The sequence below is a fragment of the Otolemur garnettii genome, unplaced genomic scaffold (assembly GCF_000181295.1).
Source record: "Otolemur garnettii isolate 467f Iridium unplaced genomic scaffold, OtoGar3 scaffold00090, whole genome shotgun sequence".
Lineage (NCBI taxonomy): Eukaryota > Metazoa > Chordata > Mammalia > Primates > Galagidae > Otolemur > Otolemur garnettii.
The window spans coordinates 371,288-396,037 of record NW_003852485.1 but is presented as its reverse complement, the minus strand read 5'-3'; the positions used below and the strand labels follow the sequence as shown (position 1 = coordinate 396,037).

General features: G+C 34.4%; 1 protein-coding gene across 4 annotated transcripts in view; it reads right to left on the bottom strand.

Annotated features, from left to right (window-relative positions):
* TANK (TRAF family member associated NFKB activator) overlaps positions 1-24,750 on the bottom strand; it is a 93,453-nt gene that overhangs the window by 23,829 nt on the left and 44,874 nt on the right. For 2 of the 4 annotated variants that reach the window (XM_023516339.1, XM_003795136.3), the window contains exons 3-4: positions 12,855-12,963; positions 11,680-11,798 (exon numbers count right to left, since the gene is read on the bottom strand). In XM_023516339.1, coding sequence (XP_023372107.1) covers positions 11,680-11,798; positions 12,855-12,963 — 228 coding nt within the window. Of the gene's footprint in view, positions 1-11,679; positions 11,799-12,854; positions 12,967-24,750 lie in introns of all 4 variants that reach the window. The other 2 variants (XM_023516336.1, XM_023516338.1) reach the window with 1 other exon arrangement.

The window sequence follows — 24,750 nt, the reverse complement described above, 5'->3', positions numbered from 1 at the left end:
ATGAAATGTAGAGGGAAACATGCTATCTTAATGTTATTTGTGAAGAGCAATTAGAGGTAGAAATGACAGTGGGTAAACCCCACCAGATATGGAATTACTCAGAGGAAACCAAGTTAGAATACAAAAACCATACCACACTGATAAACACAGTAGGAAAGAGAAAACAAAAGATACTTACCTTAGAATTATTTTGTTTCCAAAAGGAACTTATCAGGGAAGGAAAAAAATATCATAGGTTAATGACAGAATTGTAGGAACTACTTTTTGATAGTTTTATTATGATTCTAGGATATACATCTTAGGAAAAAAATATATACGGAAAGATGACTAACCAGCCCCCCCCTAAAAAAATCTTTCGGGGGGAAAAGTCAACTTTCATCAAGCAACGGAGAGCTTCAGAGAGTGTGACATATTAGATGCAAATGAAAAATTAGGCAACACTTCCTCTCTTCCACCCCCAAATTCTAGCGGTATCTTAGAGGGGTCTATAAATCTAATAAAGGGATGTTTATTAAGTCTTATAATTTAAAGTATAAAGATGAAAACAACTAATTAACTAATAAATGTGAAAAAGACTGATTAGCAAACACTATGAACTCCATCCTTAAATAAGAGTCATGAGGAGATACTAGAGTGTTTTTAGAGCATAAAATGTTCTCAGTAGGAAGCAGACCAAAAACTTACTGAGAAAAAGGCAACCTGACTTTTTCTAACAAGAAATTACAATCTAGTTAAACGAGTGATTCTCAAAATATGGTCCAGGATCCCTGGGGGATCCCAAGATTCTTTCAAGGATTCACTGTTGGGAGAGATAACCTGCCATGAGCCATAAGTTGGCCTGTTGTTCATGCCAGGAATATAAGGCTCTGACGCTTCTTTAGGTGGCACTTTTCTCAGGCTTGTGTTTATGGAGGGAAAACTTAAAAGACAAGGTAATGTTTCCCTCTCAAAGAACGGGCTTGTTTACTGCTTGCTATAAACTGGGAGCTTCTCCAACTCAATATTCTTCTCCCTTAAGGCAATCCATTGTGTGTATGTATCATCTTGGTCTATTTGTGTCACCTCTCAGGCATGACCAGTGCAAATATCATGGTCTTACTGACTGCTCGACTGTGAACAATAAAGTCCTTTTTCTCTGATACAGTCTTTAAATAGGCAACCTATTAGCTTTTAAGTATGGTAAAATCAAATCCCAGAGCTTGACATCCTTAATATCAACTACTGTCACAATGCAATGTTATTTGGAATGTTACTTGCATTTTTTTACTGTGTTGGCATTTACACTGGTGATGCAAAAGCAATTTTAATTTTAAGTTAAACTGCTGGTGCTGTGCATGACTATGGCCATGGCACCAAACGGAATCACTCTACTCTTCAATGCCATACAATGAGTAAATAAACAAGCCAGTTTCATCTAAGAATGTCCTTAATAAAGCAGTAAAAATTATTATTTTATTCAATTTTTATCCCAGTTTAACATCTTTTAATATTTTGCGTGACACAAGAGGAAGTATGCATACTTCTACTGTATGCTGAAGTTTAATGGCTGTCGTGGGGAAAAGCACTTGTGAAATTATTTGGGTTCCAAGCTGAACTAGTCATTTTTTTTTTTTTTTTATGGAATGCCATTTCTGTTTGGAAGAATGACTGACATGCAAGCTATGGTTAGACATTTTTCCAAAAGCAAATGAAGTTAGCCTGTCACTTTAAGGAAAACTGACAAAATTTGTTCCCAATGATAAAATTTGAGCTTTCAAATGAAAATTAAAAGTTGAGAAAACCTGTACCTATCACAGTAAGCTTGACAGCTGCCCAGTATTTAAAAGACTTTTCTGATGAGATCCGCAACGTTAAATGTGATTTTAAAATAGTATGTAATAAAACAAGTCAACATTTAGAAGATCACATAACTCAGAGAACCAATGTTTTCCCAATGACCAATTCATGATACTAAAAAATCATACACATGTAAAAATACATTCAAAGCATAAGACAGACTGAACAGAAAGGTTCATTGACATGGTTTCAGATTCTATACTGTAGTTAATATTTAAGAAACTACTATTTATCAAGTTTTGGTGTAGTATCAAAGAATATCCACAATTGCCAAAAAAGCTATTAAAAGACTCTTGTACTTTCCAACTATATTACCTATGTGAGACTGTATTTTCATCATATAATTCAACCAAAAAGAAAAAAAATGTCACAGCAAATTGAATGCAGGAGCATGTCAAAATACTGAATAAACCAAATATCTAACCTTAAAAACAGATTTTGAGAACTTTTAGGATGACAGATTATAATACAGTAACAAGAAAAACTAGATTATGTGGTAAGTATTGTAGTTTGGATGTTTGACACTTCCAAATCTCATGTTGAAATTTGATCACCAATGTTGGAGGTGAGGCCTAATGGCAGGTGTTTGGGTCATGAGAATAGAAGACTAATCTATTCTATTCATGAATAGATTAGTCATCTCCCTGAGAGACTGAGTGAGTGAGTTCTTATGCTCTATTAGTTTCTGAGAGAGCTGATTGTTGAAAAGTCTGGTACCCTGCACCCCTTCTCCTTCTCTTACCATGTGATCTCTGTACATGCTGGTTTCCCTTCATGTTCTCCCATGAGAAAAGGCAGCCTGTGATCCTCACCGGATGTACATGCCCGATTTTGAACTTTCCCAGACATCAAAATCATGAGCCAAATAAGCTTTTTTATTTTATATATTACCCAGCCTCAGACATTCTATTATAGCAACACAAATGCACTAAAAAGGGGGGCTATTCCTTAAATACTGTGGTTGAAAAAACTGCTATTTCATGCCTTAGTCAAGAGAAACTGGGGCTGGATAGAATATTCCAACTGTATTTTGTGGGCTTTGAAGAATTTTTAAAAAAAGAGGTGGGAGGAGAATGTTGGAAAGGGGACAATAGGGGGAAATAAGGGGAGAAAAGCTACTAAAAATATTCAAATTTATTTGGAAGGTAGGAAAGAGAATTCTAAAAGTGATATGCCACTTCCCATTTTTTATCTCCTCTCCAAAAGTATTTCCAGTATCATAACAAAGCAAAAACCTTAAAATTATGTACTGAATCCAAAAACACAGACCCAGAACAGCAAAGTATTAGGATCAATTAAAAACTCAGATTTCAAGCAAATAAGACTTTTGTAATAAAAATTTCAAAGTAGGGCGGCACCTGTGGTTCAGTGAGTAGGGCACTGGCCCCATATACCAAAGGTGGCAGGTTTCAACCTGGCCCTGGCCAAAATGCAACAAAAAAATAGCTGGGCATTGTGGCAGGTGCCTGTAGTCCCAGCTACTCGGGAGGCTGAGGCAAGAGAATTGCCTAAGTCCAAGAACTGGAAGTTGCTGTGAGCTGTGACCTCACAGCACTCTAGCAAAGGTGACAAAGTGAGACTATTTAAAAAAAAAAAAAATTTTTTTTTTCAAAGTAAGCATTAAAATGCTTCAGACAGCAATAAATTTTTTCTTTAGTTTTTTTTTTTTTTTTAGAGACAGATTCTCACTTTGTCACCCTCAGTAGAGTGTTGTGGCGTCATAGCTCACAGCAACCTCCAGCTCTTAGCCTTAGGTGATTCTCTTGCCTCAGCCTCCCAAGTAGCTGGGACTACAGGGGCCTGCCACAATGCCCAGCTAATTGTTTTTGTTGTTGTTGCAATTTGGCTGGGGCCAGGTTCAAACCCTCCATCCTCAGTATATGGGGCCAGCGCCCTACTCACTGAACCATAGGCACTGCCCTTTCTTTAGAATTTCTGATAACTTTTTTTTGTGGAGACAAGTGTCATGCAATGTTGCCACAGCTAGAGTGCAGCAGCATCATCATACTTCACTGCAACTTCCATCTCGTGGGCTCAAGTGATCTTTCTGTCTGAGCCTCTCAAGTAGTTCTAACTACAGGTGCCCACCACCATGTTTGGCTAATTTTTTCTATTTTTAGTAGAGACAAGGTCTTGCTCTTGATCAGGCTGGTCTTGAACTGCCAAGTTTATAACATCCTTCCACTTCCACCTCCAAGAGTGCTAGGATTACAGGGTGAGCCACCATACCTGGCTGAGTTTGAGATATTTTTATCATGACACTTTGGAAATGATTCAGAATTTTAATAAATGGACTGACAGAAGACAATTTTTGCCTTTTAATTATTATTCTACCAGAAAGTCTATAAACAAAGACTAGTTTCCAAAGAGGAGATTAACAAAAGTATTATATAAAAAGAGGGTATATATAGGATGACCAGATTTTAACATCAGCAAGGCGGGGCAACATGGCTGAGGGGCGGGTGTGCGGCGGGGCAGAGCCTGACAACAATGCAAACTTTGATAAGCAGTTCTCAATAATCACTTCTCAGCAATTATTTGTTATTATTACAGTTTAACATTATAAAATTAACAAAAATAATATAAAATTCATATCCTGGCGAAATAGCCACATGGCAGCCAAAAACCGTATATTCCCTTCTTGTTCTCCTGCCCATTCATGCATTCTTTCCAAAAATCAGGACTTTTTTAAAACATTGTGGGACACAAGACAAATTGTTCAAAAGCGGGACGTCTGGTCACCCTAGGTATATATGATCCAGTAGGAGGAATGGGACATTTGCTGACTGGGAAGGTCAAGATTCCCTGAGGTGCTACAAAAAAACATGTTTTTCTGCAGTTCTCTGTAAGCCCCAGCCTAAGCTGGCATGTGTCATTATATGCTATGCACAATCACCATCTCTGTCTAATAAAAGATGAAAAGAAGAGAATAGCATTAAAGGAATATAGGAACACATTTTTTAAAAATTAAGTAATAAACATCATAAGCAATCAAGTTTAAGTTCATCTCTTAGAAAAGGTGCTATGTGTAAACCAGATTTGACTTTCCCATAGACGTCACTTAGTAGTTACATGTCTTGACTAAAGATCTAATTTTTAACTCAATGTCCACATGATTGAAAACATACTTATCATATATCTCTAAACTATACTCTGTTTGACAATATATAACAGCTTAACAAATACGGTTTAAGAGATATGTAACAGAAAAATTATCTGGAGTGTTGAAAGAAGCTGTGGGAGCCCCCCAAAAATCAGATAGAGATCCTTAATTGGGAACTGCACCTAAAGTCCAGAGTATATGAGATATGAGAAGTCTCAGGATGGGGGTGCCATCCAAGAACTAGATCTGTGAAATGAGGATTTTATAAGCTATAGAAGGCCAGAAAGCAGAACAGAGTTCAAAGTCATACACTCTTTGCCAAAACTGCCATACATAACTTAAGGAACACACTACAGGTAAATGGTGCTCACTGAAGGACTATCTATGATAAAGTAACAAAAAAGGTAGGAAGCACTCTTTTCTATGAAGCAATGATTATACCATTTAAAAATTATTATAATAAATAAAATTTCTCATTCAAGACTCTTAGTTTTAGCTTTCAGTTTATATTAATATATGTCTTCCAAAGTGACCTGGAATAATTTTTGTCATCTAGAAATTATCCTTTTTCCATCAAAACCTTGTAGAAAATTTAAGTTTATATGTCTATGCACATATAACCAAGACAAAGGCAAATAAAAACATGTCTTTTTTCCTACTTGAACTAAAAAAAAATTTTTTTTTTCTCTGTTGCCCTGGGTAGAGTGCCATGGAGTTATCACAGCTTACAGCAACCTCAGTCTCTTGCCTCAAGAGGCAAGAGTAGCTGAGTGCCACTGAGTAGCTGGCACTATAGGCATCTACCATGATGCCTAGCTACTTTGTCTATTTTTAGTAGCAATGGGGTTTTGCTCTTGCTCCAGCTGGTCTCAAATTCATGAACTGAAGCAATCCACCTGCCTCGGCCTCCCTAAGTTCTAGGATTATAGACATGAGCCATCATGCCCAGCCTTAAACTAAATTTTGAGCCCTGTTGAAGCTTACCTTCAGCTTGCCAGGCATTTTAGATCTCAAATTAAGATCCTATATGTTTTATCTTGCCATAACATAACTAGGATTTCACTTCGTTGTATAATTAGAACTTCACATTGTTTTAAAAAGCTTGCTAATTGTTTTGGGTCTCCACATTTTGTTTTCCCAACCAGACTATAGTTCCTTAAAGGGAATGGATGTTGTCTTACTTTTTTTTTTTTTTTAAATTTCTGTCAATGACTAGTAAGGCTGAGCAAATAGGAGTTCAATAAATACTTCTTGTCTAAATGATTGACAAATGAATTTTTAGACATGAGCTTTCTTCAAACATGTCAAAACTTCTATATTTACTTGCAATTGCCAGGTACAACACATCTTATTTCTTTAATATTTAGCACTGATGGCAGCTCCATAGCTACATCACTGTTTCCCTGTTCTAAACCTACAAAATCTTTCCTGCTCTTCAAAGCTACCATATCTGCTGATCTAATCACAATGATAGCTATATTTGAAATCTGCAAACTGTCTAACTGACACCTTACAGTAACAACTAACTGCACTGGTTGTATTTTTAAGTTTTTGATTAACTCAAATGAAAAAACAAAGACATATATAAAGAATTAATTAGAGATACATAAAGAAAATCAGAAATGAAGTATAAAATCAACTATTTAAACATAAGAACACGTGTCCTCTATTAAAACTTCAAAGAAACTCCTATGTTTACTTTATATTTTGAATCCTAGAATCCGAAATAGCTGAAATACTATCAATTATGATAATTTAATAAAGAATTCAAGCCAAAGACTCTCTTTGTTCTCCAGTGGTTGGTAGTGTCAGGAATTCAGAATTATTCAATGAAGAAAACAATTTACCAATACCAACAAATTCTTTTTGTGCTCTACATTATTGCTCTCTACATACTGTCTTGCATCAAAACACTCTAGAATTTTGTATAACTTTCCACCAAAACAAAAAGTAGGATGAAAAGATGGGGGCAAATAATTTCTGCCAAGCCCTAGACCCTTTAGATCATGTGTCCTCAAACTACACCCGCGGGCCACATGCAGCCTGCCTAGGACATATGTCTGGCCCACTGGGTGTTTTTGCCGCCGCTGCCTGTCCTGCTTAGCAGCTGACTGGTCCCGGGGCCCGCAGTCTGGCCCTCCAATGGTCTAAGGGACAGTGAACTGGGCCCCTGTTTAAAAAGTTTGAGGACCCCTATAACCCTGAAACAAATTTTATAAAAATCTAATTTCTGAGAGTATAAAAATAACTCAGTACATTATAATCCTGCTTTGTTTTAAAAAGTGAATTAAACAATGACAATTTATAGTTTTGTATTTGTTATTTTATAAATACAGAATTTGTTATTTGAGTAACTGCTATCATAGATAAGTTACTTTGTTAGACAACTGTGTTTGGCAAACAAGAGATAGTCTTTGTCAAAAGTAAGTATTCACATTCTTGTGTTATTTGCTTTTCTATCTACACATATTTTCAATTTTTAGAATTGGTTATAAAAAAGAATCAGTAAAAACATGCAACAGTTTCTTGGTTCTTTAAGCATTGCTCTGCTATTATTCCCTTCTGGAAAATCTATGTTCATGTTAAAATTCTTGAAATGTTCTTATGATGATAAGCTATGATATTTCTCTGAGATTAGTAACGATAGAATTGAGGAAGTTAAAATTCACTATTAATTTTTGCCAAATTCCCTGACCTGTCATCAGTATTTACAAAATGATGAATGAAATACCATCCCCCCATCCCACCTCTTTGCCTCTCTTCTGTATGCCACAATCTACAATATCTGTGTTGCTTTTAAAATGTATCTATAAAATTTTGATAATTCCTCTTCAAAAGGTGCAGCTTAATTCCCTGCCCCTGGAGCACTTAGTGGCTCACTTCTAAGGAGCAAAATAAAGTAGAAGTCTTGAAGGTATGTGACTTGAAATCAGGTCACAGAAAGCTTCTTTCTCTCTCTTGGATCACTTACTTCGAGGTAAGTTAACCACAGGGTTTTGAGAAGAGGCCCATGTGGAAAGCTCTCCTGACAACAGTCATGTGAATGCACCGCCTTGGAAGTGGATGCTCCAACCACAGTCAGTCTTTCAGATGACTGCAGCAGTCCTTGTCCACATCCTGACTGCAGCAACAAGTGAGAGCCTGAGTCAGGACCACCCCCTGAGTCACTCCTAAATTTCTGACCCACAGAAACTAAGATAAACACTTGTTGTTTTAAGTGTTACACTTTTAAGTGTTTAACTTATATTTTGGAATAAGTTTGGAGTATTTGTTATATGTTAGACAATGCAAAATTGTACAAACTCCTGTGGTATACAATGGATGAAACTCAGGTTTTGCATTAAATCAATTATTTTCTTTCCTAATGTATCTAAACTATAAGCAGAGTACTAAGGCTCATGTAATGATGTGAACTGTTTTGTCTTGACCTTTTTTGTCTCTTCAGAATAACATACTTGTGTTCTGCAAACAAGAGATAGTCTTGTTTACTTTTTCTTTAGGAATAACATGGACAGAAACTGAACTATAAATTTCATGTTTCTTGAGGAAAATTTTTTACAAGAGTCTCTAGCCTCTTCACATAATCCTCTTTCCTTTATCTTATGCTTCATTTTCCAAGGCAGCCAGTTGCCATTTGTCAAAATGACCACAAGTCTTTCCCCTCTCAAATATCCTAATAAAACAAAATTCTAAACAAAACAAACAGTCTAAAGAAAACAAATCCTCGATCCACCCACCAAACAGAAGGAGGAAAGGACTGTGGGTGGTTAGTAGAGGTTTCCTTCTGTTACTGGTTCAATGCATTTCTATTACCTTACTAATTCATTACACAAGCTAAACCAATTAGGAATGTGGTTTCTAGAAATAGATTAGTTTTTCACAACCCTAATAATATTAAAGTATATTGAAAATAGAAAAAAATTATACCATTGCCTTAACCATTTCTCTATAATGACTTCTAGTTCTCATCCGTATATGTATATTTTTCATTTGGGAAAAACTTAATATCACCAAACCATTTAAAGTCTTTAGGAAAGGATTTCACCTGTATTAGCTAGAAGTGAACTTAATTATAACTTACAAAGTATAGGTTAACACATAATGCCAATAGAAAAGATTTCAATTTCAATTGCTTGATTGCCCATTATTTTTTTCTAAATTAGGCCTAATTTTTTATACCAAATATATAGCCAGCTCTCAAATATTCAATAAATTTAATATATCTATTCTTTTAGAATATATTTCCTTTTCTCTTTCATCTTTTATACATTTAGTGCTTATTAGCACTTTGGCCAGTGATATATAAAGAAAGAAAAGAAAGCTAAAATACATGACAGTTAATTTTAATTATAGTATAAGAAGATTAAGTTGATGAGCTATTCAAAATATAAGAATGTGGCTATCACATAACCTTTTTTCTATTAGAAAAATAATTAAGGCTCGGCGCCTATAGCTCAACCGGCTAAGGCGCCAGCCACGTACACCTAAGCTGTCGGGTTCGAATCCCCAGCCCGGACCCGCCAAACAACGATGATGGCTGCAACCAAAAAATAGCCGGGCGTTGTGGCGGGCGCCTGTGGTCCCAGCTACTTGGGAGGCGGAGGCAGGAGACTCGCTTGAGCCCAGGAGTTGGAGGTTGCTGTGAGCTGTAATGCCATGGCACTCTGCCCAGGGGGACAGCTTGAGGCTCTGTCTCAAAAAAAAAAAAAAAAAAAAAAAAAAAAAAAAAAGAAAAATAATTAAGAGAACTCAATGAATTTAGATTTACTTCTTACTCAGAGCTTTAATCCTTACTTGGAGCTGTTCCTCTATTGCCTGTCCACAAATACAGCTACAGTTGATGCAACATTATTAATTCTTTGGAAGCAGGCTATCTCTGACATGTTACTGAAACTTAATTTTAGCACAGGTATCCAAATATATATTTTACAGATAAGATGTTTACCTTACAAATTTAAAACAAATATAATTTTAAAAGGATTCCTGCTAAAGGTCTCCCTTTGTATACTTATTGACTGAAAAATAAACTCTAAAACTTTCATAAACAATAAATTACCCAAATTTAAAAGAAACAAAATTATTACTATATCTTAGAGCTTTTTATATCATCCCTTTTGTTCTGACCAAGGTTTTATTTTCAAAACTATCTTCTATGTATATTAAACTAGAGATATTCTATTACCTTGAAAGAAATGAGAATTTTGATTATTTAAAATGAATGATAAATAATATTTTGTTTTTTAAACAATGATATCTTGAAGTTGTTACAATAATAAAATTGATTGCAAATACTGTTTATAAGCCAGCATTTATAGTTCAATAATTTTATAATATACTAAAATAGGCCTAATAAAATTGACTTCAAAAGTCAGAATCATTGATTCTGAATATCCTCATGTGCAAAATAAACCTAACATGTTCAAATGCCATGGTTTCTTGTGTTTATTTACCAGCATTTTTAGATAAATGGAAATTGGAATGGAAGTGAAGAAACATGAATGACAAATAAATAATTCTTTCAAATAAAAATCTGTGAACCAAGGGATACTACAGAGAACTTCTCATTCTAAAATTTTTATTTATAGACAAAGCTTCCAAATTTGATTTCTTATATTTGATGTAAAATATGATATTTTAGTCATGGCATTAATAACTGAATAACCCTGACAAATAAAGCAAAAATCTCTTATTTAGGAAAAAAGAAATATAGCACCATTGACTTAACTAGTCTTGTTGATATTAAGAAATCTTCTTTGTTAGGAGTTCTTATTTTATTCAAAAGATGAATCATCCCACTAAATACCAACTTATCTCATTTAAACAATTACTGTTCAAATTTATAAAATTTCAGTGATTCAGGGAAAAATGGAGAACAATATAATATACATTTATTTATCCTCTACCATAATTTAACAAATGTTAACATTTTGCCATATGCTTTAGATCTCTTTTATTTAAAAAAAAAAAAAAGTTACAGAGACAATTGAAGCCTCCACTATTCCATTTCCGGATATCATATAGTCTCCTTTCTCCCTAGTTCTAAAGGGGATAATTTTTCTAAAAAGGATGTGTCCTTTTCTGCCTATGTTTTTACACTTTTACTGTATATTTATATTTTCACAAACATTAATGTTGTCATGTTTATGTCATGAAAAATAATTACGTAAATTATTCCCATTTTGTAATTTTACAATTTCCACTTTTACTCAACACTGCTTTTGAAATTTAGGCATATTAACATATGTTTCATTTATTTTAATTTTTCTAAAGATGTACTATTCTGGTATTGATGGATATTTAGGTTGTTTCTAACCAACGTGGCATGAAAATCCTTGTATGTCACCTAGCAAATATGTGATTATGTCTTCCTATATTGCTTCAGTGAAGATTTTGGCTTAAGATGTATAGGTGGATTTTTTTTTAAACTAAGGACATAAAATTGAGGAAAATACTAAAAAGCTATTTTCTAATCTGTGTCTTAGTCTCTACCTTAGTTTAACCTTTTCTTTCTTGGTTAAATGCTTATGATACAGATAAAAGGTCACTAGTAAATATAAAACCTAAGTTTTTTCTTGGAAATGGTTCCTCTATGAATATTTAGATACATGTAAGTCATATGTTTGTATATATGAAACTTATGTTTGGAATTCCAGTGGTGGGTCACTTCAGGAAAATAAAATGAGGAAAATGTGTTCTGCATCAGGCATTTAAATGTTGCTTTTTGCAGATGCAATGCCTACCTTTGATTGTTTCTCTCTTGGTATTCCTGATTTCCCTTTATCATGCGGCTGGTCAAGGGTCAAATTATTCTTCCGTGCTTCACCGTCTTCAGGCAGGGGAACACAGTCATAACTATTATCTGCAAGACAAAATCCTCTTGGACATTAGTAGGAGTCCTTATTTTTGGTACTACCTGACCAAAAAGAAAAATATACAAACCTATAATTAAAAAAAAAAGATTTTAAGCTATGAATTTTAAAAAAATGTTTAGATAACACTTACTTTGATAAGATGCCATTTAGAGTTTTTCCTTCCTGCTAAACATACAAAACTCCTACTCTCCCAAAGTCAGTAGTATAGTATATAGAATTTAGAAAACTAGAAATAGACTCCTTGCATCTTACCATCAGCAACAAACTTTTACATAAATCATATTTTCAGGTATACATTTCTTAGTTAAGGTAATTTATGTACATAACTACTCCATGATTACTATAGAAAAAGTACAAAATGCAGACATGCTAGAAAGAATAAAAAATAAAAGCTACCTACGGTTTTTATCACTTGTGAATTATTCCTGTTAACATTTTGGTTTTTATTCTACCAGAGTTTTTTTTTTTTCCTAAACATATAAATTAAGAATTATTAAACAAGAATAAAACAAGAATTATTTTTTCCTGCATAAATGAAATATTATATTTATTTATGTATACTGCTTTCTTCACTTTGTTATATACTTTAAACATACTTCTTGTTATTAACACCTGTTATCATCACTTTTCATAACTACATAATTATTCATATGGTTTACTATAAATTAACTATCAGACATTTTTTTTGTTTCTAGTCTTTATAATTAGGAATTATACTGTGATGGAAATCCCTGCACATATGTCTTTGAATACTTCAATAACATTTTCTTATTGTATTGTCTTAGGACTTGAATTTTTGGAACCAAAGGCACAGATATTTCCAAAAGCTTCTGCTTGCCTTTTAGAAAGTTTTTTCAACTCATAGTTTCACCATATAGTATATACAGGAATCCATTTCACTATATCCTGCAAGTGTTCATTTAAATAAGCACTGTATACAGCCACACCAGCTATTATATCCAGACAATTGAGAAACAAGAGGAGTTAAACAGAAAAACTCCAGAGAGGGTCAAGAACTACATAAAATATTAACATGAACATACCTTGACTGGAATTCACAAGAAGTAACTGTGATTTTAGCTTGTCAATAATTGTTTGTTGACGTGACAGCTGTTCCTGTTGCTCACGTATTCTCTGCTCATAGTTCTCAGTCTGCTGACATAAAAACCAGTTAGTTTGATATTTACCAACAGACCTGAACATACATTTCTTGTCCATTAATAATTATATATAGGTATGTATAGCTGATATTGCCATTTCCCAGGTATTGGAGTATTTATTTTTGAAATATGAACTGGCTCCAGGAGTATATTCTAATCATTATATTACTTAAAGTACTATAAATTTTTTTAAAAAATCATATTATTTGAAGAAATTTCAGTTGAGAGTTCAACATATGGTTTCCTGATCCTTCAGTTAGGATAAAAATTGTGATTCAGAATTTAGTCCAAAGAAAGGAACATGAATGATAAAACATGTCTTTCAAATAAATATACTTCTGAATTTATTTTTAGAGTACAAAACCACTAAACTAAGACAGTACTAAAAACAAAGGGACAAATAAAAATTTATGAAATTATACTGACCAGAAACTTAACCTTTTAAGAAGTCAAGAGGGCACCATAGTTAATCTTTAGTGTCTATCTTAAACACCATAATTTCCCTTATATTTTTAATCCATTCATTTTGCTATTACACAATGGCTGTTGAGAATTAAACAACGAAAAAAGACATGAGTTTGTACTAGAGAATATGGATCCTGCAAACCTTTAAGAAAATTTGATGATGTTAATATATTCTTAAGAATTTATTACCAAAAAATAATAAAGAACTTTTTGACAATTTCTATACCTATAGAAATAAATAAATGCCTCAATTGTAAATTCCTTGAAATATGAAATGTGGTCCTGATAATCTTAGTAGATACCGCATATTTTATTTTAAATTGACTCTTAAAGTCCAAAATTAGTCAAGTTCTATTATTTTCAGAGACCAATGGGCCTAAAGTATTTTTTATAAATTACACAGTTATTCCTAGATTGTGGAATATAAATTAGCTTAAAAATTTCAAGTAAAAATACCGTATTTTCCCAAATAAAAGGTGAACGTTTCAAAGCAATACATTTTAAACATGAATAACTAAGAGAACTAGTAAGTAACCCAGTGGTATGCTGTCTTTGCATGTTGCCCAAGTGTAGTCTCATATACGTATAATCTGACATGCCCCACAGAACTCTGCAAAGTAACTTAGACTTAGGAGGTGCTCTGTATATGCTTACTGAAAAAAAAAAAAAACAGGAAATGGATATTTGAAGTAAATATTATTATGAACAGAAGAATGAACCTATGAGTCTGTCTGGAACCCATGTCCAATAAATCTGAGTTGGAACTGACAATTAGATACCCAAATCTGGTCTAGGGCCAGGCTTCCCAGGACAAGATATCTTATTTTTACACCCAACCCTCTAGAAATCTAGAGTGGGTAACTTGCTAGAAAGAAGGATCCAAACATCTACAGAAAATTCTTCAACTTAATACCTTATATTTACCTGGCCTACACAGAGTTGCCAGACATGAAGAATCACTACAGTCTTCTCTATATACTTCTGTCTAATTATAACTTTTTCTAAAGAACTCAAAAGTTCTTCGCAAACATCACCTTAGTAAATGCCTCTTCTTTTGCTATATTTTGTTTGGCACATAATGAGATGCTCAGTAAATATTAGGTAAGCAAACAAGTATGTATCAAAGAAATAACAGAGAAACGGGCCTTCAGAAGAGACCTGGCGAGAAGGAATAGAGAAAGGAAGGAACAGAGAAATGGCTTTGTTTATATTTCTATAGAGAAAACAGAAAAAATAAAAACAAGGCCAGTAGGTGAATAAGACAAAAAGATGTTTGAGAAAATGGATGCAAAAGATAGGCAATGTTTGAAGATTTTTTTCAAAAGAAAAAGGTTATAACTGTTTTTTAGAAAAAAATAGGAATTTAAGAAAACAAATATTCAGAAAAGAATATAAAGATTTTGACTACCAGTTAGGAGAGAGAAAGTCATATCAAACTAGGAAATAACCGGCAGAATTCAGTTTATTTGCTGTGCTTGGAACCTAAATGAATCAAGTTTTTTTTTTTCTTTTTTTTAATGCTTTTTGTTTTACTGAACATATCTGACTAAACTTATAACCTGAAAAGACCTTTTAAATGGTCAGATAATTGTTGCACAGTCATTTGCTTTAAAAACAATATAAAATAAGTACATTCCAGTACTATCAAAGACCCCACAAAACAGAAAAAACACTAACAACCAACCACATTGAAAATGTACAACAGCAATGTCTTGTCAACACTTCTGTACAGAGCACAGACATGACAGCTAAAACAGACAGAAGAGAAGATGCTTTTGACAGCCAGTGTGTGTGAATGATTCTTTGAGTCAGATGGCAGCAACAAGTTACCAACTAGGAGATCTGCATGACAACTAACCATCCATCTGTATCAAACACCATCTGGCCAACATGACTCTGACTTCTGTGTATTTGACACTCCTTCCAATTCCAAAGACTAGCAAAACAAGTGGACTACCAGTAAGTATCTAAAGAGTTAAACAGGGACTCAGATACCTGTGCCATAAGGTACTTTGTATTCTTTCTTAGTGCCCAAAAGCAAAACTTAAGGCTAGGGTGATCGGATATAGTACACATCTTGAATTTATTAAAAATGGTTGCCCATTTTATTAAAAATGGTTGCCCATCTTGACCATTAAATAAAGCAAAAGGTTTATTTCAAGAATTGCCCTTTTATCAGGCAAAAATGCAACACTTCCTCTTTAAAACTAAGGCAGCATACTACATGTTTTCTATAATTTTGGACATACAGATGTTCAAATTTTCTTGAGTTCTGTAAATATTAAAATAAAGTTCCATAAGTTGAAGTTTTCTCCTTTTGCACACACTGAACATTCTCATTTTTCATATTTCCCAAGGTGCTATCCTATGTAGGTTAAAAACATTCAAGTGTCCTCAAGTCCTCTATAATGTTCTAAATAGGTCAAACATTTCCTCTCATTCTAAAGAACTAATCTCAAAATTCTGAGAAATATCACTGCTTTCCTCTAACGATTTATTAAGGAATTTAATAAATGTTGAATGGATTGAAAAATAAAATAGTTTCAATTTAAAAATCTTTCACACTATTCCAAGGTTAACAAAGAAAATGAAAGCCTTATTGAAGGATTTGCTTAGCTACCACAAATGGTCTCAACAGGAAGCTCCATAGTTCATGAAGAAAGATAATGAAGTATTAGTTATCCCAATACATCGCAATTTAGACACCAAAGAATTTAGACACAATCGAATTAAAATACATCTTGAAATTTTGGTAAGCTAAACAGCAACTTCAAGTTTAAAAAAAATGCATGAGATCTAAAAGGATTAACTACTCAGAGATCTGGCTTACATAGCTCTTTCTTGAACCATTCTTTGTTTACTAGGTTATAAGCCTTGCACACTGCTCCCCTCTAATACCAAGACCTAACTAGGAGACTTGTTATTTGACAGATCAGATTGCCCATCAATCTAATTATCTATCATGATGTGACCAGTGTAGCTACCAATTTCTCAGAATGCCAAATGGTAAACTGACATATTGTTTTTATTTTACAATCTTGCATTTTGGTTCTGATTAATTTCTTGCCTCTTTGAGCCTTTGATTTTTTTCTCTTTGAAAAGAAAATAAAACCTACCCAAAGGATCGAAGGAGATGGCATATTTAAAACGTCTGTCTCTCAATATACTCTTTGCAAATTTCATTTCCCTTCTGTTTATAGTGAGCAAGGTATCTACATAATGTCTAGAACCCTGGGAGTGAGGCCATTGCATAGTCTTCCCCAGGACAATGCCTACTTGAATTGTGGGGGCAGGGCCATCCTGAGATCCCTCACCAGTAGAGCCACCAGTGTGCAACTGCAGCAGGGAAGAATCACAGGCCTGCAATATGTGAGAGCCAGCAAAACTGGCTTGTGGGATTGCTCAGAGCCTTGGAGGCCCGAATCCTACCCCAGAGTATGCAGAAGATGGCACAGGAAGTTAAAGATTATTCTCAAGCCTTAAGATTTAACGTTTGCCCTGTTGAGGTTTTTTTGGGAAGTAGGAGGTAGGAGTTGGGGTTCAATTTAGTTGAAATGTGTTACCCCTTTCTTCTTTCCTGTTGCTCCCTTTTGGAATGAGAATATCTATCCTATGCCTATCCCCGGAGAGGAATTTGCCTCTGGATGAATTGTACCTTGAATCTCATGTCCATATTTGATTTAGATAATATTTAAATGAGACTCTAAACTTAAGATTTTAAAATTGATGCTGGAATGAGTTAAAACTTTTACAGTTTTGGGGATGAAATGAGTATGTCACATACATGTATCTCACATACTGTAGCAGGACAAAAATTTGGGGCATCAGGGGTAGAATGCTATAGTTTAAATGTGTGTCCCCAGCCAGGCATGGTGGCTCATGTCTGCAATCCTAGCACTTTAGGAAGCTGAGGCAAGAGGATCACTTGCATTCAGGAGAGACCACTCTCAGCAAGAGTGAGACCCCTGTCTGTATTAAAATGGAAAAATTAACTGGGTGTTGTGGAGGGCGGTTGTAGTCCCAGCTATTCTAGCAGCTTAGGCAGGGGGACTGCTTGAACCCAGGAGTTTGAGGTTAACGGAATGACGTAGGTCTACATGTGTTAAATATGAACTCAAAAGACTACTGATGACTTTTGGTAAAGAAATTATAGACATAAAATCTATGGTCAAAAAGATTTTTTCAAATTCCAGCTCTACTAGTTCTATTTACTATCTATGTGGCTGTGGGAAAGTTACAACATCTCTCTGCATTTCATTTTCCTCACACAAAAAATAAAAATAATACTTTTCAGAAGATTCATATAAGGATTAGATAATTATAAAACTCTTTGGCAAACATAAGCCTCAATAAATCTTAGTGATAATAAGGGTGAAGATGATGACAGAAGAATTAAGAGCTAAGCACAGTGGCTGACACCTGTTGTAATGCCAGCTACTTGTAGGCTGAGGCATAGCATGGCTTGAAGCAAAGCGTCTGGGACCAGCCTAGGCAACACAGCAAGACCCCTAAAAAACAACTTTTTTTTTAATTAGCCAGGGGGGCAGGCACAGAAGGGGTCACATGTGTAATCCCAGCACTTTGGGAGGCTGAGGTGGAAGATCACTTGAGGCCAAGAGTTTAGAGTAGCCTGGGCAGCATAGCAAGGCCCTATCTCTACATGAAATTTAAAAATCAGCCAGGTGTGGTGGCATGTACCTATAATCCTAACTTCTCAGGAGACTGAGCCAGGAGGATTGCTTGAGCCCAAGACTTAGAGTGTACTATGACCATGCTACTACTCTCCAGTCTCGAACTGCTGTGAACTAGAAGAAACACTGAGAAAAGCACTGGCTTGAAGAATGGACAACTAAGTGGTAAAAGGCTGGTGAGTTTACTTGATGGATAATAGATGAATACCAATAAAACATGGCTAGTAAGAGAATCCAGGCTGGACCAATTCTTCTTTAAATAGATTTTTTAAAAGTATGGTAAAATGTACATTACATAAAATTTACCATTTTCATTATTTTTAAAGGTACAGTTCTCTAGCATTAAGTATATTTACACTATTGTGCAACTATCCCCACTGTTTACCACCTGAAATTCTGTACCCATTAAACACTAACCCCCATTCCTCTCTTTCCCTCAGTCCCTAGCAATCACCTTGTCTTTTTGTTAAGAATCTAACTACTTTCAGTACTTCACATAAGTGAGGGTCTATGTTACATAAGTGGAACCATATATTTGTCCTTTTAGGACTAGCTTATTTAATTTAGCATAATGTCCAAGGTTCTATGTGATTGCATGTGTAAGAATTTCCCTCCTTAAGGTTATAATATTCTATTATATGTATATATTATGTGTATCCATCTATCCACTGATAAACACTTGGGTTGCTTCCAGCTTTTGCCTAATGTGAGTAATGCACTATGAACCTAGGTGTACAACATGTGTTGGAGTCCCTGATTTCACTTCTTACTGGCATATACTCAAGAGCTGACTTGCCGGGTCATATGGTAATTCTATGGTTAATTTTTTGAAGAACTGCTTTATCATTTTCCACATTGGTTGTACCATACTACATTTTCACCATCAATGCACAAGGGTGCTAATTTCTCCACATCCTTGCTAACATTTCTTTTTTTTTTAATTGAGATCCATATCAATGGGTGTGAAATGGTATCTCATTGTGGTTTTGATTTGTATTTCTCTGATGAGTAGTGATGCTAAGTATCTTTTCATGTGTTTACTGAACATCTGTGTAACTTCTCTGGAGAAACGCCTGTTCTAGTACCTTACCCATTTTAAAATCAGGTTATTTGGGTTTTTTGTTATTTTTGAGCTGCAGTTCTCTATACTGTATTTATCAACTTATCAGATTTACAAATATTTCCTCCCATTTGGTGGGTTGCTTTTTTTTTTTTCGAGACAGAGTTTCAGTTTGTTGCCCTCAGTAGAGTGCTATGGTGTCATAGCTCACAGCAACCTCCAGCTCTTGGGCTAAGGTGATTCTCTTGCTTCAGCCTCCTGAGTAGCTGGGACTACAGGCACCTGCCACAATGCCCAGCTATTTTTTTGTTGCAGTTTGGCCGAGGCTGGGTTCAAACCCGCCATCCTAGGCATATAGGGCCAGCACCCTACTCACTGAGCCACAGGCGCTGCACCCCCATGGGCTGTTTTTATTCTGTTGATAGTGTCCTTTGATGCACTGAAATTTTATTTATTTATTAATTTTTGTAGAGATGCAGTCTCACTTTATGGCACTCTTCGTAGAGTGCCATGGACTCACATAACTTGCAGCAACTTCCAACTTCTGGGCTTAGGTTATTCTCCTGCCTCAGCCTCCCAAGTAGCTGGGAATACAGGTGCCCACCACAACACTCGGCTATTTTTTGGTTGCAGTTTGGGCGGGGCCAGGTTCGAAACCTTCACCCTCGGTATATGGGGCCAGCACCCTACTCACTGAGCCACAGGCACCGCCTTGAAATTTTGATAGAGTCCAATTCATTTATTTTTTATTCCGTTGCCTATGATTTTTGGTGTCATATTCAAGGAAGCACGATCAAATCCATATTAAAGAAATCACTATCAAATCCCTATGTCATGAAGCTTTCCATTTATGATTTCCTCTAGTTTTTTTTTATAGTTTTAGCTCTTGCATTTGTATATTTGATGTTTTAATTTTTTTTTTGAGACAGACTCTTACTATGTTGCCCTCAGTAGAGTGCTGTGCTGTCATAGCTCACAGCAACCTCAAACTCTTGGGCTTACGTGATTCTCTTGCCTCAGCCTCTCAAGTAGCTAGGACTATAGGCACCCACCACAATGCCCGGCTATTTTTTTGCTGCAATTGTTTAGCTGGCCCAGGCCAGGTTTGAACCCGCCACCCTTGGTGTATATGGCTGGTGCCATAACCACTGTGCTATGGGTGCTGAGCCTATTTTAATTTTTATATATGAAGAAAGGCAAGGATCCAAGCCATAAATATGGGATTTCTTTGTAAAGACTGGAGTCTTTTAAAAAAAATTTTTAGCAATGTTTTATAGTTTTCAGTATACAAGTCTGTAACCTCATTCTAAAATTTTACTCATTTTGATGCTACATTAAAAAATGTACTTTTCCTTTTGAATAGCTCATTGTTAATATAGAGAAAAACAACTAATTTTTGTGTTGATATTGTATCCTGTAATTACTAAATTTATTTATTAGTTCTAACAAGTGCTTTGGCATGTGTGTTCTTAGGAATGTGTCCCTTTTACTAGCCTATCCAATTTGATGGCTACAGTTGTTCATAGTACCATTTTATTATTTTTTATAATTTCTATAAAATTGGTAGTAATGATCCTACTGCCATTTCTGATTTTAGTTATCTTAGTTGTTCTTTTTTCTTAATCTAGCTAAAGGTTTGCCAATTTCCTTGATCTTTTCAAGGAACCAACACTTGGTTTTGCTGATCTTCTCTATTGTTTTTCTATTCTTATTTATATTTGCTCCAATCTTTATTATTTTCTTCCTTCTGCTAGTTTTGGGGTTAATTTGTTGCTCTTTCACTAGTTCCTTCAGGCATAAATTTAGATTGATATGAAATCTTCCTTCTTTTTTAATGTATTTACAGCTATACATTTCTCTGTTAGTTGCTTTCACTGTATCCCAGAAGTTTTAGTATGTTGTATTTACATATTCACTTCTCTCAAGATGTTTTCTAATTTCCCTTGTGATTTCTCTTTGATCCACTGGTTGTTCAAAAGGGTATTATTTAATCTGGGAACTCTTGATTTCCTTTTTGTAATTTCTAGTTTCATTCCATTGTGACTAAAAGAGACACTCTGCATGATTTCAATCTTTTTCAATTCATTATAATTTTTAATGGTCTAATAAATGGCCTATCCTGAAGAATGTTCCATCAGCCCTTGAGAAGAATATGTCTTCTGCTGCTGTTCACTGGAGTGTTTATGTTAAGTTCAATTGGTCTACATTGTTTTAAGTCCTCTGTTTTCTTAGTGACCTTTTTGTCAGGTTGCTCTATCCATTAATCAAAGTGTTGAAAGTATAATACTGAATTGTCCTACTACTGTCATACAGCTGTATATTGCTCCCTTCAGTATTTTGTTTGCTTCTTATGCTTTGGAGCTCTAATTTATAGTACACAATTTTATATCTTGTCAACATATTGGTCTTTTTACCATCCTATAATGTCCCTTTCTTGTCTCTTACAACAGTTTTTCACTTAAAGTTTGTTTTGTCTGACATATATTACAGCTCTTTTGGTTACTATTTGCACGGCATCTTTCCTCAGACTTTCACTTCAAACTACACGTTCTTAGATTTAAAACCTCTTATAGAAGGAATACAGTTGGAGCTTATATTTTTTAAAATCCATTTTGCCAATCTATGTCTTTTGAATGGGGAGTGTAATCCTTTAATAGTTAAAGTAATTACAAATAAGTACTCATTTTTGTCACTTTGCTGTTTGTTTTTTGCTGTTTTAATGCTTTTAAAAAATCCTTTCTTTCTTAAATGACTGCCTACCTTTATATTTAGTTGATTTTTATAATAATCCATTTTGATTCCCTTCCCATTTTTTGTGCATATTTTCCAGATATACTTTGTGGTTACTATGAGAATTACATATATCATAAAGTTAATGACTACCTTAAACTGATACCAACTTAACATTAACCCTCATACAAAAACGGCACTAATTTACAATGTCATCTCACTTTGTTATTGAAGTCACAAATTTAGTTGTTAAATGTGTATCAATATAGATTAATATTTTGTATGTATCTCTTTTAAATCTTGTAAAAAAGTGGAGTTATAAACCAAAATTACAATATTAGATTTTGTATTTGTCTATATAGTTACCTTTGTCAAGAGAACTTTATATTTTTATATGACTTTACATTACTATCCAGCATCCTTTCATTTCAACTTGAAGAATGCCCTTTAGTATTTCATGAAGAGGAAATCACTTAGTAACAGATTTTCTCTACTTTTGTTTGTCTGGGAATATCTTGATTTTTCCCCTCTTCCCCTGATCCTTATTTGAGATCAGGGTCTCATTTTGTCACCTGGGCTACAGTGCAGCAGTGTCATTATAGCTCACTGCAACCTCACACTCTTAGCTCCAGTGATCCTCCTGCTTCAGCCTCCTGAGTAGGTAGGACTACAAGCATGTGCCACCATGTTCAGCTAATTAAAAAAATTTTTTTTGAGGAGACAAGGTCTTGCTCTGTTGCCAAGGTTGGTCTTGAAATTCTGGCCTCATGTGATCCTCCTATCTTGGCCATCATACCTGGCCTCTCCCTCATTTTTGAAGGACAGTTTTGGTGGAGACAGAGTTTTATTTTATGCTTCTATTTAGTTTTTATTTAAAATTTTTTATATTGATACATAATAGTGTTTCAGGGTACATGTGACATTTTGGTTTATTCGTATGTGTAATGATCAGATCAGGGTAATTTGGCTACTTATCTTTATGTTGGGAACATTTAAATGTTTATATTCTAGCTTTTCTGAAATATACATTCTACTAAACTGTCAAACACTAGATCTTATTTTTTGTATTCAACTGTATTTTTTGTACCATTAATCAATCTCTTTCCATTCCCATCTCTTCCCCTACTGTTCCCGTCCTCTGGTAACTACTAAGATAGATACTTTCTATCTTCATGAAATCTCCTTCTTCAGATCTCACATGTGACTGAGAACATGTTGTATTTGTCTGTCTATGAGTGGCTTATTTAACATAATTACCTCTGTTCCATCTATGATGCTACAAATGTTAAGATGTTATTCTTTTTAATGACTATTATTCCATTATATATATATTCCCCATGTTTTTTAATCTATAATATGTGTCTACTGATGGGACTCTTAGGTTGATTCCGTATTTTGTTTACTGTGAATAGTGCTAGAATAAATATGAGAGTGCAGATATTTCTTCACTTAATATATTGATTTCCTTTCCTTTGAATATATACTCAGTAATGGGATTGCTGAAACATATAACAGCTCTAATTTTAGTTTTTGAAGGAACTCTCCTACTGTTTTCTGCAGTGGCTATACTAAGTTACACTCCCACCAACACTGCACAAGCATTCCTCATTTTCTACATCTTTACCAGCATCATTATTTTTTGACTTTTTGACCATTTTCACTGAGGTGAAAGGATATCTTGTTGAGATTCTTATTTACATTTCTCTGATGATGAGTGATGTTAAATATTTTGCATAGATTTGTGTTGGTCATTTGCATATCTTCTTTTGAGAAATGTCTATTCAGATCTTTTGCCCACTTTTAACTGTATTATTTGGGGTTTTCTTTTTTTGTGTGTTACTTAGTTATTTGAGTTCCTTATATATTATGGTCATTAATCCCTTGTCAGATGGATAGTTTACAAATATTTTCTACAATTCAATCGATTGTTTGCTCACTATGTTGATTGTTTCCTCCACTATACAGAAGAACTTTACCTTTGACAGTACCATTTATCTATTTTTGCTTTTATCACCTGTGTTTTTGAGGTATTACACAAAATTCACTGCCCAGACCAATGCCCCAAACATTTCTCCCATGCTTTCTTCTAGTAGTTTCAGTTTCATATCTTATATTTAAGTCTTTAATCCATTTGATTTAATTTTTGTGTATGGCTAAAGATAGAGGCCTAGTTTCATTCTTCTGTTTATGGTCATTCAGTTTTCCTAGCACTACGTATTAAAGAGACAGTCCTTTCATCAGTTAGTGTTCTTGGAGCCTTTGTCAAAAATGAGTTGGCTGTAAATGCATAGATTTCTGGGTTCTCTATTTTCTTCCATTGGTCTATGTGCCCTTTTTTATATCAGTACCATGCTGTTTTGGTTACCATTGTTTTGTTGTATATTTTGAAGTCAGGTAGCATAATGCCTCCAGATTTGTTCTTTTTGCTCAGGATAGCTTTGGCTATTTGGATCTTTTGTGGTTCCATACAAATTTTGGGACTTTTCTATTTCTATGAAGAATATCATTGGTGTTCTGATAGAGATTGTACTGAATCTGTAGTAGCATTTTTTTTTTTTTTGTAGTTGAGATTTTATTGGTTGTATTGAGCATTAGTACAGACATTTCAATTTGTACACAATTCTTAACATACATACCCCAAATCTAAAAAGCCATTTATTGTAATTCTTTTTTAAACAGTCATTCCAGTGACTTTCCAGTTTATAATTTGAAGGCAAATTTTCCTTAAGAGGATATTAAGTACCAGTATCTTCAGATGTTGATAAGCTGTTACTTAAGTCCCACCAATTCATAATTTATTACCATATATACTACAATTTTCAGTCCTTTACAG